A 17,190-nucleotide genomic window follows, 5' to 3' on the forward strand; every position below is an offset into this window, starting at 1 on the left:
TTGATACAGTACTGTTGTAGAGCCTGCCATTTACCTGTCATCTCATCCATGTCTCAACATAAAGCAAGTATATTTTGCAGAGAGGTAAGATCTTACTGTTCCCAATGCTCATTGTAACTGCAAAGAGATTTACTGTCTGCACCAGCAGGTAAATAAACAGCTTGTGCAATGGAGTGGAATTAAGTATCCAGCCACAGACAGAAAGCCAATACTTTACAAATGGGAGCATTTGGGTCCAGCTGCCAAAGGCATCTGCATGAAGCTCCTTAAGTACTAATACAAGTCTCTTCCAATGCAGTTTGTTATCCCTGCCTTAAGTGGTTCCTCTAGTTTTGCTTCTGCACTAGGTATAATGAATGCATTAAAGGAGCACTGATGGGGAAGATTAAGTGACAGAGTACCAAGAGAAGCTTTGACAGATTACTACATGGCCTGGCCATGACTTTCTGACATTTGAGTAGCACTTACCTACATAGGCTTCATCCTCCACTGGCAGACGCAGAGACATGCAAAAGTAGGTGTCAGACTATCAAGAAAAAAGAGGAAGAAAATAGAGAAGATAATTAGATGCAAATTCTCAGTAGCTTCAAGTTTTGAAGAAACGACCTTTCATTAAAAAAATCTATATCTGAAATAACTGACAATGGAAAATAGAACTGCTGTTTAAGCAATCATTTGTCTGCATGATAAAATATAAATGCATCTTTTAAAGTTCTATTGAATAGTACTTTTGGTTAGTACTTTCACATGCACTGTTGGATAGGACAAAAGAGATGTGAAAGAATCTTGATAAATCACGTGTTCTTCACCATCAGAAATTTTTAAATCCTAGCATGATTTCTCAGCTCCAACATGAGAGGGAGAACAGTTCTTTCTTAAATTAAGGTTGCCGCAATTTGTCCTAAATGTCTCTGCACAAAAACAATGCTTGGCCAAAGCTTAGAAAAATGGCTTCTTTGGATTACAACTGCCTTCACTGCAGACAGCAAGCCAGCACTCCCTGCAACCACACATATATACACACAACTGTATAAGATCAAGTTTTAGGCTAAGGAATTATGCAGTAACTAGTGTTCTATCTCTCCACTGGAACCATGTGAAAAATACATAGGAAGGGAATTCTTAAGCATGAAGGAACCATATTCTTTTCCTGTAACATCAAGGAGATTACATACACAACATGTTCTGATATGTATGGCCTGCCACGAACAGGGAGTGGCTAAGGAATGTACTCAGAGGCTCAAGAAAAAGAAAAAATGCCCCCCGCACCCACCCGCGCGCACACACGCACGCACGCACGCACGCGCACACACACACACACACATACACACACACACACACACACAAACAACCTCCCCAACATACAATATTTCCCTATATGATCATTTCCTGAGAAATCAATGGGAGTAGGGAAACAGGATGGTAGACTAATAATGAACCTTTAAGCCCTCGTTAAATTGTTTTACAGATATGTACTTGAAACACATCTAGGGAAAAAGAACCACCAAATCAATAGCACTTGAAGGGCGAGCACATCTTCCTAAGTCGCACACCATCTTCAACACATATGCTTCTTCTTATACAATATTAAACATAATTAAAGAGTTTTCTCTGGTCATGGAGAATATAAAGAGTGGAAATCCATAGTAGTGTCAGTATTCTCTTCACTCCAGTTAACATTAATGAAAGTTAATGAAGAGAATGTTTCTTTTAGAGGTAAGCAATACAAAGTCAGGCAAGGAAGCTCAAGACTCAATTTGTAATCTTCCTCAGAGCAAATTGGAACATGATAACCCTGCACTGACATCAGTTACTTCAGTGGTCCTGGAAGGAACATGCTACAATGAAATACAAGATGCATTCTGAACTACCTATTTCTTGGTGAGGACTCTCTGTGTTAGTTTAATGCTGTAGGTCCGTGGTGTTAAAAATAAACCAAGTTTTTTTTTACTCATATACCAAAATCAAAAGTTTTTTAAAGGCAAAAATTGTTGTTTTCTATGAATGCTGAGCATGCCCCTTTTCCATCTCTGAAATTTGGCAGAAATTTTCAACATGGATTAAAAAGCCTATTTCTACAAGATAGTACAGTGGTGCCTAGCTTAACGAGCGCACCGTATAACGACGAAATCGCATAGCGATCTCTTTTTTGAGATCGCTAATGTGATTGCTTACCGATGGCCTCTATGGCCAAAACTCACACTGCGAAGATCGGTAAGCGTTTCGCTTACCGATCTTCGCATTGCGGCACCGGGAAATCAGCTGTTTGACGGCTCCAAAATGGCCACCGGATGACCCAAAATGGCCACCGCAACCATTTTCGAGCCCTGCCCTCGCTTACCGAGGGCGCGAAAATGGTGGCGCTATGAGGAAACTTTGCTTAACGGTGAGTATAGAAGCCATTGGAACGCATTAAAATAAGTTTAATGCGTTCCAATGGCATTTTGCATCCCGTTTAGCGATGTTTCCTCATAGCGAGGGTTAATCCGGAACGGATTAACCTCACTATGCGGGGCACCACTGTATTTTTAAATTCTACACAGTAGGATGTTTGTAACTGGAACTGTATACAGTGGTGCCTCGCTAGACAGTTACCCCGCATGACAGTTTTTTCGCTAGACATTGACTTTTTGCGATCCCTATAGCGATTCGCAAAACAGTGATTCCTATTGGGGAATTTCGCTGGACAATGTTTGGTCCCTGCTTCGCAAACCAATTTTCACTAGATGACGACTTTGACAGCTTCCTTCACGCTGGCAAAACAGGTGTTTTCGGGACCTAAGCTTCGCAAGACAGTGATTTAAACAGCTGATCGGCGGTTTGCAAAGTGGCTTTCCTATGGCCGATCTTCGCTAGACAACGACGATTCTTCCCCATTGGAACGCATTAAACAGGTTTCAATGCATTCCGATGGGGAAATGCTTTTCACTAGATAATGATTTCAGTGGAACGGATTATCATTGTCTAGCGAGGCACCACTGTGTGCAGGCAGAAATGTCAGAAATGAAGAACCACCTCCTGAAGGAAATTCTAACTTGATTTCTAGGTCCCAATTCTGTGTTCTTGAATTTCAGCAGCCACCACACACTCCTGCCACAAAAGTATATATATCATCTCCACTGTGCAGTTAAGGTCCTCTCATACTTTCCCACAAATTCAAAGAATAAAGTAGTCCAGACAAATGTACAGGTACATTATTAACAATAGCAACATTAAGACTTTTCAAACCACTTCCCTAAAATGTCTAACCTACATATTATGCAAATGCCTCATTCATATGTCATAATAAATCATATTTCATCCTCATGGGAATAAGCCACAATTTGCAAGCTTTCCAGTCCCATCTTTTTCAGTGGAACCACAATTAACTATTAGCATTACATCTGAACATGGAGAAATCTGCTTATTCTTAACCATAATTTAACCTAGCCAAATCCAAAACAGAGTTTATTGCATTGGCTTGTTTCCACTAATTAAAATTAATATTAACTAGGCTAGGTTCAGATGTAAAATTAAACTGTAATTAACTGAAATAATTTTTAAAACTCTGCTAACTCTGCCTCAGACCGACACCAGAAGTATGGCAAAATATACAAAACCAAAGTTCATGGACCTCACAACAGACCATTGTTTATCGTTCATTTTGATCTATTAAATAAAAGGGCGCATTGCTCTTGTGCATTTGTTAATTGATTGATGTCGAACTGAACATTGTGTGGCAGTCCCTTAAAGAAGCTGCCCGCTTAGCTAAACATCTACCAAGTGCCAGCTAGTTTACTGAAACTTGTTGGAAAAACCAATTAGCAGACAAAAGACATTACAAGCTACATCTTGTACTTTTAACCTAAACAAATGAAATACAGCATGTTCACTATGACATAACAATCAGGCAACTGCAAGGAAACTCTATTAAACTAGTTGGTAGATCTTAGTCATAGCAAAGTAATGATTTTAAAGAATGACAACTCATCCTTAAAACAACAAGAACTGATATTTATTTATTTTTGTTTTCCACAGTTAACTAAGGACAGAGCTGTACTTTGCCAAATGTGGGTTATTAAGCGAAAAGTATGATTTTGTGTCCATCTGTAAACATTTTAAATTTGCTACAGAACATGAAAGTAGATAGCTTTTCTGATCAAGAGGTATACCTCATTATTACATAAATAGCATAGGAAGAAAATAGAATTAAAAAAGGAATTAGGCCAAGAAAAGTGGAAAGGGACTCCATTTACTTCAGTAATATTACTGAATCTGTGAACATCAGTGGCTCCTACCATCTTATCTGCCTTGCCACTATGCAGCAAAGAGTTTCAAGAACATTTAGAAAGAAGAGAAAGCAGAGAAGATTTTTAAAAAATCTCTGAAAAATACATTGAACTACTGAATTACCACAGATTTTCATAAATCCAAAAGCCCTCCAATATTTTTTCTCCTTCTCCATTACTGTAAGCATTTCAAGACTGATTTTCTTTGGCATCCCTACTTCCCTCCTTTCCACCTGCTCTCTAAAATTTTGGCAAAATTGTGGCAAGAAAGACAACATAAAAGGGAGAGAACCAAATACTCAGAAGCCACTTAAGATGAATAACATAGATACCCAGTTGTACGAATTTACATAGTCTCCTTGCAGTCTATAATACTAGATCTAAACATTTTTGTCAGTATTAAGTAGAAACATTCTGTGTACACAACTAACATTGTTCAAACAGCTACACTATTTTACAAGGTGCCTGTTGCATGAAACTGTGATTGCATGCTCAGTAGCACAACTGGTCTGTGCAACAGTCACTAACTCAAGTAGCAGATCTACTTTTGCAACGTACGTTGCATGTGTGGAAATCTCCAAAAGGACAAAGTATTCTGGTCTTAAAAATTCAACCCACTCTAATTCTGCTTATTTCATCAATTGACAGTAAATAATTTGCATAAAGGAAGGACTCTGCAATGCTTCTTTCCAAAACTCCTCTCTCCGTATCATTCAAGCTGTCAGTTGACACCCATATACACCAATGGATATACACCTAATAATAATCAAAAATACGGTAAATAAGCACTGCAAATGTCAATTGCTCTGCAATCTTGTTATTACTTCATATATTAGTCTGCAAGCCCACATTATAAGCATGTTTTACAACACCAACGGTTTGAGAGTGCTTTCAAGCAACATACAGTCTGAGTCACCTTAATTTTAAACACACTAACCTCTAGAATTCCTAAACATCTTAAAAACACTGAAAGTGAATCACAATTTGTTTTGATCGATCTTGGCCTTAGAGTCCCTCCCACGTAACATAAGAAAATTACATTCATCAACCACTGCATATAACAGTTTGCATTTAAGTTTGAAACTTTAAAATTTAAGAAGTTAAAAGTGACTAGTCTTATATTTGCTTCTGTGTTGATGGAATTGTTAAAGAAAAGGCCAGGCAATTCAAACTCATAACATATCCTAATAGTGATTAATAATAGATTAGTGATAATTGGCAATAATAAGAACCGAAGGAAAAAAGAGTCATAATAGATGTCAGAAATTGCTCATAGAACTTGCATCCATTCAAATTTGCCCATACTGTATAAAGAATAACTGATTTCAGAAGGTAAAATATGGCCACCATGTTATACAAGTCAGGAAGATTCATAAGTATTATGCAAATTCTTGGATTAAAAAAAGTCTGTAGCATAAGAGACATGAAGCAAGAGTATATTTTTCTACCATTACCAGGACATATTACTTAAGGCCATCATTGTTATTTCAAATATCAACAGCTTTTTGTACCCATTGTTCTAATTAATGAGCCTGAGATGAAGAATTCTTAATTCAGTGATCTTCTCATTCGTGCCCTTGCCTTCATGCTACACTGAACCTATCGACAGTGCTTAGAATTATTCCAGTTTAATACTGCATTCTATCACCTTGCATTGATGTATTTTTCTTCCTAAAAATTTGTCATGGCTAATGAATCTACTTTAAAGAAAATAGTTCTCAGACTCATCTGGTGGATTATTACTAGAAATCAAGAATGCAAAAACAAAATAGCACAGCGTACATTCTCAAAGACAATCTAAGTAATGATCCCTAACAATTACTTTCCCAAAGGTCATGTAGCTCCTTCAGCCCTGCAACATCAAGAATGTCAATATACAGTAAGGTACCCATATGCATATTCACTTTATTTTTAAGGGATACAAATAATAGCAATATTTCGGACAAGCACATTGGATTATGACCATACCGCCATTTTGTTCAACAGGAGAGAGAAGAATTTAAAGCAGCACTTGTATAAACAGGAGGAGGGTGATGAGTTCTTCCCTACTTCATACACAGCTCTTTTTACCACCTATTTTTCTCTTAGGCTGGGCCAAAAAAGGAGAAGAGGAAGAAGAAGGAAAGGAAAGACAATTGAGATAAGGCAGATTTAGGAAACAGACTGGGGCAGGTATGACAGGGCATGGGTTCAGCATTCATGGTATGTTAAAAAATTACCCCTACTCCATCTACCTTTTCCCCATAATGCACTTTTTAGACCATAATCTAAAGTTCTACAGTTGCCACTATGGATAGAGCAACAAACCAATGTCAGTTCCAGCACATGTATGACATAGTTAAAACACAGATTCTCAAGATGTTCTTCTCTGGTAGAAAGAGACTGGTTTCTTGATTGTCTCACATATTGTAAACAAGACTCTAGCCCAAAACCTATTACCTAGTTACAGAGACATAGCTCAAATGGTATTTGGAGGTGAACTGGCCAAAGTTATCATCATAGACACTATCAGATACAAACTGATTTGTATGACTCAGCATACAAATGATAATGTCTATATGGTTGTTGTGGCTTTTTCGGGCTTGTTGGCCGTGTTCTGAAGGTGGTTCTTCCTAACGTTTCACCAGTCTCTGTGGCCGGCATCTTCAGAGGACAGCAAACTGTGCTCTCAGATGATAATGTCTATAGTGATCTCCTTTGAATTGTGGTGCTGGATGAGACTCTTGAGAGTCCCCTGGACTGTTAAGAGAACAAACCTATCCATTTTGAAGGAAATCAACCCTGAGTGCTCACTGGAAGGACAAATCCTGAAGCTGAGGCTCCAATACCTTGGCCATCTCATGAGAAGAGAAGACTCCCCGGAAAAGACCCTGATGCTGGGAAAGTGTGAAGGCAAGAGGAGAAGGGGATGACCGAGGATGCGATTGTTGGACAGTGTCATCAAAATTACCAACATGACTTTGACCAAACTCTGGGAGGCAGTGGAAGACAGGAGGGCCTGGCATGCTCTGGTCCATGGGGTCACGAAGAGTCAGACTTAATGACTAAACAACAACAACAAAAGAGAGGTTACTTACCTGTAACCATGGTTCTTCAAGTGGTCATTCTGTGAATTCACACAATGAAGGGTTAAGTCAGCGCCTGCGCGGGTCCCTCGGAACGTTCTCGAGCTCTGTAAAAGAAACATAATTAGGAGTGCCTATACTGCGCATGCTCCGCCCGCCCGAACCTCAGTTCCATTTATCCGCCACTCAAGCAATAATGATAATAACAGTGCAGTGATAATAACAGTACAGTGACGGATAGTGGGGAGGCCGGGCGGGCTTGTGTGAATTCACAGAATGACCACTTGAAGAACCATGGTTACAGGTAAGTAACCTCTCTTTCTTCAGCGTGGTCTTCTGTGAATGCACACAATGAAGGGTGACTAGCAAGCTTGCTTACCGGAAGGTGGGCCGTCACTGTAAGGCAGATGCCAAGACAGCTCTTCCAAATCTTGTTTCCTTTTGAGCCCTCGTGTCCAATCTGTAATGGGAAATGAAAGTGGACACTCTGGACCAGGTGGCCGTCCTGCATATGTCAGGTAAGTCGATCCCTCTTAAGAGTGCCGTCGACGAAGCTACCGCCCTGGTGGAATGGGCACGGAGGCCAGGAGGAGGGGATTGATGCTGGAGCTGATAGGCCAAAGCTATGGTAGTAATCAGCCAACGGGATATTGAGGAGGAAGAGGCTGGGAGGCCCTTTTTACAACCAAAGTAGCAGAGGAAGAGTCTTGGAGATAAGCGAAAGTCTTTGGTGCGGGCAACATAAAAGGAAAGCGCCCTCCTGACGTCGAGGGTATGGAGCATGCGCTCGTTATCGCTAGTGGGCTGAGGAAATAGTGTGGGGAGTATCAACGGTTGATTGAGGTGAAATTCGGAAACGACCTTGGGAAGAAAGGAGATATCGGTATGTAGAACAACTTTATCCTTGAAAAATTGGAGGAATGGTTGGTCAGCTCTGAGGGCAGCCAGCTCACTGGCTCTGCGGGCAGATGTGATGGCTACGAGGAACAAAACTTTAAGAGACAACAATTTAAGAGAACAGGTAGCCAGAGGTTCAAATGGAGGATGCATAAGTGCATTAAGGACCAGATGTAAGGACCACTGGGGTACCAACGGTTTCAGCGGTGGACGCAGGTGAGTGACTCCCTTAAGAAAGGTTTTAACGGTGGGATGAGAAAAAAGCCGAGAGGAAGGGGAATCTCTTGGTTGAAAAGAAACAATAGCTGCCAAATACACCTTCAGCGTAGCGGGGGATAACTGAAGGTCAAACAAATAGCGCAGGAACTGCAGCGTGGTGGAAAGGGATGCTGGTGATGCTTGAAGTCCTCTAGAACTGGTAAATTTGAGGAAACTTTTCCATTTATGAGAATATAACGTGGAGGTGGATGGTTTTATGGAATTGTCTAATATCTCCCTGATCTCGGGGAGATCCTCCACGCAGTGAGGTGTAGCGTGTTCAGGTCCGGATGGCAAACCTTGCCCGCATCCTGAGTGAGTAGGGTTGGAAAGCTGGGAAGTCTCAGAGAGTCTATTGCCAAGTCCATGAGAGTTGGAAACCAGGGCTGTCGAGGCCAGAAAGGTGTCACCAGAATTGCTTCTGCTAACTGAAATCGTAGCTGAACCAAAGCTCTCTGAATAAGAGGGAATGGCGGAAACAGGTAGAGTAGACGGTGCCTCCATGAGATCATGAAAGCGTCGCCCATTGAGTTCGTCCCCCGTCCAGCCCTGGACGCATACAGAGGACATTTGGCATTTCGATGGGTGGCAAATAAGTCTATTTCTGGAGTGCCCCATCGATGGCACAGCTGATGAAAGACTGAGTCGTGGAGTTCCCATTCGTGCATCTGGTTCATGGACCGGCTCAACCTGTCTGCAGTTACGTTCTCGGTGGTCGATATGTGGACCGCCCTGAGAAAGATGTGGTTTTTGTAGCACCATTCCCATAGAATTACTGTTATGAACAACAGGGACTGAGACCGCGTGCCCCCTTGTTTGTTTATGTAGTGGAGCGCTGTAGTGTTGTCGGTGACAATCTGGACTCCATGGCCGCGCACCAGAGGGAGAAAGGCGATGAGCGCCTTGAAGACGGCCAGAATCTCTAAATGGTTGATGTGCAGCGTGCGTTGCTGTGGCGACCAAAGCGCATGAACTCGATGTGGACCACAATGCGCCCCCCATCCGGTGGGACTGGCGTCGGTGGTGACCTGAACAGTTAGGCGGAGTGGACGAAAGGGTCGTCCTATCTGTAGATGCGGTGCATATGTCCACCATTGAAGTTGTGAAGCTAGCTCCTGCGTGACAAGGAGGGGTTTCTTGGGATGGTCCCGAAGAGGGTTGAATAGAGATAGGAACCAGACTTGCAGGGACCGTAACTTGAGACGTGCATGCGCCAATGCTGGGGTGGTGGATGACATAAGGCCCAGTAAATGTTGAGCAAGTTTGGCTGGCACTGTTCGTCCGGGTCGGAACTTCGCTATTGCTCTGCGGATTTTCAGGATTCTGTCCCCTGGTAGGAAGATCCTTCCCTTGCGGGCATCGATTGTGGCACCAATATAACTTACTATTCTGGAATGCCTGAGATGTGATTTTTTGTAGTTCACCGTGAGGCCCAGACTGTTTAGGACATAGAGGGTGAACCTTGTGTCCTTTATGGCCTTTTTGCTGGAGGACGAGACCACTAACCAATCGTCTATGTATGGGAAGACATGGACCCCGTTGAGCCTGAGGTATGCCGCCACCGGGGCCATGCACTTCGTAAAAGTCCGAGGTGCCGTCGCCAACCCGAATGGTAGGGCTAGATATTGATAAATCGTGTCCTGGAAGATGAAGCGGAGGAATTTGCGATGATCGCGGTGAATGGTGATATGAAAATAAGCGTCCTTTAAGTCGATGACTACAAACCAATCGTTTTCTTTTAATAGGTGAATAATGGATTCCAACGTTACCATCCGGAATCGTCGGGGATGCAGGTAAGTGTTTAACTCTCTGAGATCGAGGATGGGTCTCATGCCTCCATCCTTTTTGGTTACAGCAAAGTACCTCGAATAGAAGCCATTTGCAATGTCCCTTTTTGGTACCTTTTGGATGGCACCTTTTTGTAGCAAAGAACGAACCTCCTCCTCTAGGACGGGATCGAATGTAGTATACTCTACCCGACCTAAAGGAGGATATTCTGTGAACTCTAGACGGTACCCTGAAGAGACGATGCTTAGCACCCAGGAATCGGTCGTAATGGTGGACCAGTTTGGGAAAAAAGGTAGCAGTCTTGTATCTGGGGCGGTAGTTATCTGTGATGGCTCTGAGTCAAAGATATTGCTTGTGTTTTCTCGTAGGCTGCTTAAAAGACTGTCGACGCTGGGATGGCACATGCGAACGGTAAGTAGACGTTGCGGAAGCGGCGGGGGGAGGTCTCGACTGCGGTTGGGTTTTGAACTGCCTATATTGCTGAACCGACTGATTATATTGAGGGGAGGATTTCTTCCAGTGATATCTGCTAAATCTAGGCTGAGGTTGGATGTAATACGATTTGGCAGTTCTTTTAGCCTTATGGAGTTCTTCGAGATGATTATCAGTCTTTTCACTGAAAAGGCCAGAACTGTCAAAGGGCAAACCCTCTACTTTAGCCTTCACATCCTCAAAAATATTTGCAGCGCGCAGCCAAGCATGCCTGCGTAGAGTGACAGCTGTGACCAATATCCTCGCTGCCGCTTCAACGGAGTGTCTGGTAGCAATTCTCTGATGCTTCGAAACAGTCTGCGCTTCCTCGTAGATGTTAAGGAAGGCCTGGCGGGTGTCCTCAGGTATCATCTTCAAACCTGATAGGGTCTTAAGCCACAACTGCTTCTGATAAGCCTCTAGTGCGGTCTGGTGGTTAGTCACACGGAGAATGAAAGAGATGAGAGAGTAGAGACGTCTGCCAATCATTTCCAACTTCTTCCCCTCCTTATTGGTGGGGACAACGTGGGCCCTGCCTGATGGTCTAGTACAACTTGTCTCCACGATAAGAGAATTGGGGATTGGATGCTTAAGTAAAAATTTTGCATCAGTCCCATTGATCTTGTACATATTCTCTGTACGCTTCGCCAAAGGTATGGAGGCTGAAGGATGCTCCCATTGTTCTTTAACTATGTCCAATAAAGCTGGCAAAAAAGGGATGCTAGGGGGCGGGGAGCGGTCCTTATGGATATCACCGAAAATGAGGTCTTCCTGAATGGGGACCGGGTCGTCTACCCGCAGCTTCAAAGTTTTAGCGAGGCGTGACATCATCTGTGAGTACGAAGTAAAGTCCTCCGAGGGAGATGGGTCGTGTGGGTCACCCGTGTCCGACCCCACAGTCTCCCCTTCTGGCAAGTCCTGAGGTTCAGGGTGGGGAGCAGGCTCTGCTTCCGAGCCCGAAGACCGAGATGAAAATGAAATGTCCTCGTCTGAGGAGGAAACACGCCTCCTCTTCCGACGTGGAGATTGCCCCTGCGGCAACGTAGGAGTGGGGCGCTGCGGGGTGGGTGCGTTCGACGTCGAAGGCGGGAGAGAAGGATCAAGCGGAGGCTGTGGCAGCGATGGAGGCTGCGGAGGGTTAGCCTCGGTGTCTCTGCGTCGTCGGCGTCGACGTCTCCTGGGAGGGGTCGACGCGGAAGATGACGAGGAGACGTAGATATAGCGAATCTTGCGCCGCCGCCGATGGTATTCGGGCGACGTCGACGCCGAAGATGTGGAGGAACGGCGTCGACGGCGATGTCTACGTCTCCTGCGCCGATCCACTGAAGAAGAGTCATCCGACGTCGATGCATATCGATGTCGGGAACGTCCGTGTCTCCCCGCGCCATCCCTGTGAGGGGATCGATGGCGATCTCGGGAGCAGTGTCTCGTCTTTCTCAACCGTTTCCTTGGTGGTGAATGGTGGTGAGAAGACACAGGAGACACAGAATGAGCCGGAGAGCCCTGCCCGCTGGATGCGGGACTGACAGGGGTCAAACCCAAGCTTGCAGTGGTCTGTACAAGCTGGCTTGGCGTTGGTGAAGTAATGCCAAGGGGTAAGAGCGGCTCAACTTGTCGTGGGGGAAGCGGCGCAAACGCTTCAGAAACAGAGTCCTTGTCCCTGGAAGAGTCCTCCAAGATAGGGGACGGGAGGTTGGTGGTTACAGCGGACATTTGCGAAGTGGGGTCCTTAGGTTTAGTCGACCCCTTTGATTTTTCTTTCTTCGCAGGTTTTGCAGCTGAGGCTGTCTTGGGGGCGGACTTCTTCTTAGAAGCGGACGACTTCTTTGTCATTTTTTCAGCAGGTACGTCTGCCGCTTTGGAAGTCGAAGGTTGGGGTGCCGAACCCTCTGCATGGGAGGTAGAGGAAGAAGCAGGGAGCTCCATAGAGGAAGGCGTAGAGGCAGAAAGAGCGGTGTTCCACAGGTGTAATTTTAAGCGCTGCTGCCTCGCCTTCAAGGCGGCCTTAGTAAAAGCCTGACAATGTTCGCAGTTTTGGGGAGAATGGGATTCCCCTAAACAAAAAAGGCACGTATCGTGTCCGTCCTGGAAAGGGATCTTAGTGGAGCAACGGACACACCGACCAAAAGGACCAGAGGGTGGAGGCGGCATAGACACCCTAGGAAAAAACGGCCGGTAAAAAGGGCGGGAAAGGGGTAACGACGCACAAGAGAGTCGAGGAAAACCGTAGGCACCAGAACCAATTCGTAAGGCTTAAAGAATGTCCGTAACAGTCCAATGTAAAAAATCCGAGCAGACAATCCGCGAAAATACGATAGAAAAGCGAAAAACAGTAAGAGCTCAAGCCGAAAGAACCACTTCACACGGCGGAGAAATGGAACTGAGGTTCGGGCGGGCGGAGCATGCGCAGTATAGGCACTCCTAATTATGTTTCTTTTACAGAGCTCGAGAACGTTCCGAGGGACCCGCGCAGGCGCTGACTTAACCCTTCATTGTGTGCATTCACAGAAGACCACGCTGAAGAATAGTGACTTCCTGGAGCAATCTGGCTCCAAAAGTTATACAGTTTGCATACCATGCAAAATAATTGATCAAACTTGAAACTTGGGTTCAATTTTCCAACTGGAAGAACTGTGAGGTCTAGAGATTGCTAGACAAGGACCAAGGCTGGGCTTAATAAGATATCACCTAATCTGGCTTCCAAATCCCTGCTCTCTGGGAGATCTTGGGTCAGTCACTGTCTACTTAACATTAAGGTTTTACTGCAAGGGTAAGATGGACAATGGAGAGAGGAGCCCATGTATTCTGCCCTAAGTACTTTGAAGAACAGAACTTGAAAAATATTACATTCCTGTCATGCTGCTGTAACTGAAAAAACAAGACAGAAAGCTGGAAATAATGCAGAACACTTTTCAAAATGAATGAATGAAAGAATGAATAAAAATTTGTAGAGTGAAATTTCTGATACCAGATGATTTCCTAAGATAGTTTCCAGTAGAGCACCACTTACATTTCATACCCATGCAAATTCTATGTATTTATGTTTTAATTTCCAAGAAAAGCTGCTACATAGAATATTTTACTTAAAGCTTTCTGTTTCTTCTACAGTCAGTAAATGGAAACAGCTGGTTCTAATCATCAGTTCCAGGAAATTCTCCCCAATAACTAAATCACTTGTTTTTCTTCTGTTTTTGAAAATGCTTTCTGCAACAATGAGTCATCTCTTCTGCTGCAGAGCATCCTATTCTTGTCATGCTTCTGAAGCACTTTCTAAAAGGAAGGAAGGAAGGAAGGACAGCTATAATGACTTGCATCACTCTGGCAGTCCTGCTTAACAATTAATGGCTAATGCCTCCTACATATGTTTACTCTGAGTTAGGCCCACTGTGTTTACTTTACTTTCACAGAAGTGTGCAACAGACTACTGTACATTTCAAATATGTTTTTACGAGGTGCAGTGTCCTACAGAATTCTTTTCCTATATCCTCGGGCCAGTATCCTACTGAGCTTTCACCAAGCAGAATGTTCCATCAGTATAACAAGACATGATTGAGCCAGTTGTGCATTGCCAATGCATAAATCAAGGATCCATTTTCTTCATCCACTTGCACAACAGAAACACTTGCACAAGTGCCGAATCTTGTACACCTATGCTGGTAGGACTTCCCAATTAGCAGAAGCTCAGTACAGTATGATACTGGCCTTGATGACTGGTGGACAAGGGAAGCAAAGAGGTAGCCTTTCATTGACATGATATCTGAAGAACGCAGCTTTTCCCAATGTAGGTTCTGCATTATATTGACATATAATCTTTATTTTGTTGTATTTTAAAAACAGAGAAGCCACTGCCATAGTTAATGGTTCTTTTGTGTTGCCAACTACACCGTTATCATGGTTAAATTAACACAGCTAATTGTTGAACAACTGCACTTTTATTAACAGATAGGAGATTCCAGGCTTTGGGACAGATCACAGTAATGTAGACATTACGATAGCATCTGCAAATGAGCCATTGAAAGGGGGGGGAGCTATTCACATGGTCTGATGTACTAACAGAAGGAACAGTACTCTCCTGGATCAGGAACTGAGCATGCAAAAAATACTGTGCAGTTCTCACTGCTGAAGCCTGACCAAAGTGCAGCATGCACGGCCCTAAGTGCTTGAGCAGTCTGTTCATACAGCACCAGACTATAACTGCCAGCTAGCTTTTGACAACAAGCCTTCTATCCTTGACTCTCTTCCCCCACAACAGGTTTTCTATACAGGTGTTGGATATAAGTAAAAGTGATGACTTCAACCATTTATTGGACATTTACAGGACAACTGTTTCCCCTGCTTGCTGGATTTCTGCATGTGAATTCCAAATGCTTTCAGAAAGATTAATATGTTCTTTCAGTAGTGCAAGTTTCTGTCTTCATGATTTAAGTTGCTCTTCAAACTTGACAAGTGGGGGGGTGAGAATGCTCCTAATTCATTTATGAAACACTGCCTTCAAGTAGATAAATTACTTTTGATAGAACTGCATTATGAATGGGATTGTTGCACCATTTTTAGGTATGCCTCATACTTTTCGATTCTATAAGCTATTTTGTCCAAGGAAGGTAGATAAGCAAGAGCTTAATAAGGGAATTACAACACACACTTGCTGACTTCTAGACTAATTAAATCAACAAAAGCTTTCCTTTGGTGTATATATAAAAAGGGTGGTTAAAATTTGAGAATCAGAATACTGTTTTTTACCATCCTCTTCAGATGCTCACTTCCAAACACACACACACACACACACACACACACACACATCCAAAGGGCAGTGCACTCACTGTATATGTGCACAATGTCATTGAGGAGACACCATATATATGTTACTTTGACTCCCCAAATTCTGGGTATTCCACCTGACAGACACACACCTACAAACATCTAGATTTCCCTCAGCTAGCAGCAGGGCAGATTCCTTTTTCAACAGGAAGCTAGTCTAGAGCTAGGCCATGACATCTTCAAGCAAGACCTTTCTCTCCTTTTTCAACAGGAAGCTAGTCTAGAGCTAGGCCATGACATCTTCAAGCAAGACCTTTCTCCAGGTGAGTAAAATGTAGATGTTAGTAAGTGTGAGTCAGTCAGGTAGAACTCCCATGGAGAATTCTGGGAGTTGAAGTCCAAAAAAATCTGAATTGCACATCCTTACACCCTAAAACAGGAGCGACTGAATTTGAAGGTGGCACCACACATGCATTTAGGCTTCCTGGTATTGACCATCATTCTGTCTGGAGGCACTGAAAGAATGTGCACTTTCAGTGAGGTACATTCCTAGAGTCCCCTTTAAATGTTCTGATGCAAAAGCCTGAAGAAGGCTTTCTCTGAATCAAGCTGTCATATGTGACTGATAAATACAAGAGCAGTCATTAACAGCCACTAAGGACAGAAACCTTCATCCATTATTTACCTGTGGCACCTAATGCAACTTATAGCCCTACACCACTTTGCATGTAGAACTTTCTCTGTATTAAAGGCTAGAGAGAATGTCTTTCGAGTCAATGTTTTAGGACTTTGCTAAAACATGGATTTCATTCCAATTTTGTCTGTGTGCTTACATTATTTTAACAGTCCAACAAAGATACTACATATCCCTGCTTTTGGATTAAATGTGCATACTTTCATATTTGGGTATCTATATGACTGGAAATACAGTGGGGTCTTGACTTAAGAACGGCTCGAGTTAAGAACATTTTGACTTAAGAACCACTCTCATAGGAAAATATTGACTTGACTTACATACTTAGATTTGAGTTAAGAACTAAAAAAAACCACGTGGGAGGCAGGGAAAGTGCAAAATTTGAACTTTCAGTTAACTGTTGGCCAGTGAAAAGGGTGCCTGTCTGCTTCCTCACTCCTCCCAGCGTTTAGAAAGTGGATTGGGAGACAGTCTTCGGACTGCCTGGTACTGTACTGCCTGGACTGTATTTTCCCTGCCTTCCCTGAACCTTTCTTGACCTAAGGAAAAAAAGAAACAAAATATCCCCCTCTAGTGGTAGAAGCTACTATCAAAAATGTCCCTGAAAGAGAGTCACTGTTCATTCTTGGAGACTTCAATGCTAGAGTTGGTGCTGATCACAATTCTTGGCCCACTTGTCTAGGCCGTTTTGGCATTGGAAAGATGAACGAAAATGGCCAACGCTTACTGGAGTTTTGCTGTTACTATGGTCTGTGTGTCAGCAACACATTCTTTAATACGAAGCTGCAACACAGAGTTTCCTGGAGACATCCAAGATCCAAGCATTGGCATCAGCTCGATTTGATCCTCACTAGACGTTCTAGCCTTCCTAGTGTTACGATCACACGCAGCTACCAGAGTGCTGACTGCGATACTGATCACTCCCTGGTGTGTAGTAGAGTAAAACTGCGAACAAAGAAATTGTATCACATGAAAAAGGAAGGAAGACCAC

At 43.3% G+C, this 17,190-nt stretch overlaps 1 protein-coding gene across 12 annotated transcripts in view; it reads right to left on the bottom strand.

Moving 5' to 3' along the window:
• The window catches only part of PAM (peptidylglycine alpha-amidating monooxygenase), a 183,908-nt gene that overhangs the window by 91,261 nt on the left and 75,457 nt on the right, over positions 1–17,190 (bottom strand). For all 12 annotated transcript variants that reach the window (XM_072992490.2, XM_020794415.3, XM_020794414.3 and 9 more), the window contains one exon: positions 469–526. In XM_072992490.2, the coding sequence (XP_072848591.2) occupies positions 469–526 (58 nt within the window). The remainder of the gene's footprint in view (positions 1–468; positions 527–17,190) is intronic.

Source organism: Pogona vitticeps, chromosome 2 (genome assembly GCF_051106095.1).
Source record: "Pogona vitticeps strain Pit_001003342236 chromosome 2, PviZW2.1, whole genome shotgun sequence".
Classification (NCBI taxonomy): Eukaryota; Metazoa; Chordata; class Lepidosauria; order Squamata; family Agamidae; genus Pogona; species Pogona vitticeps.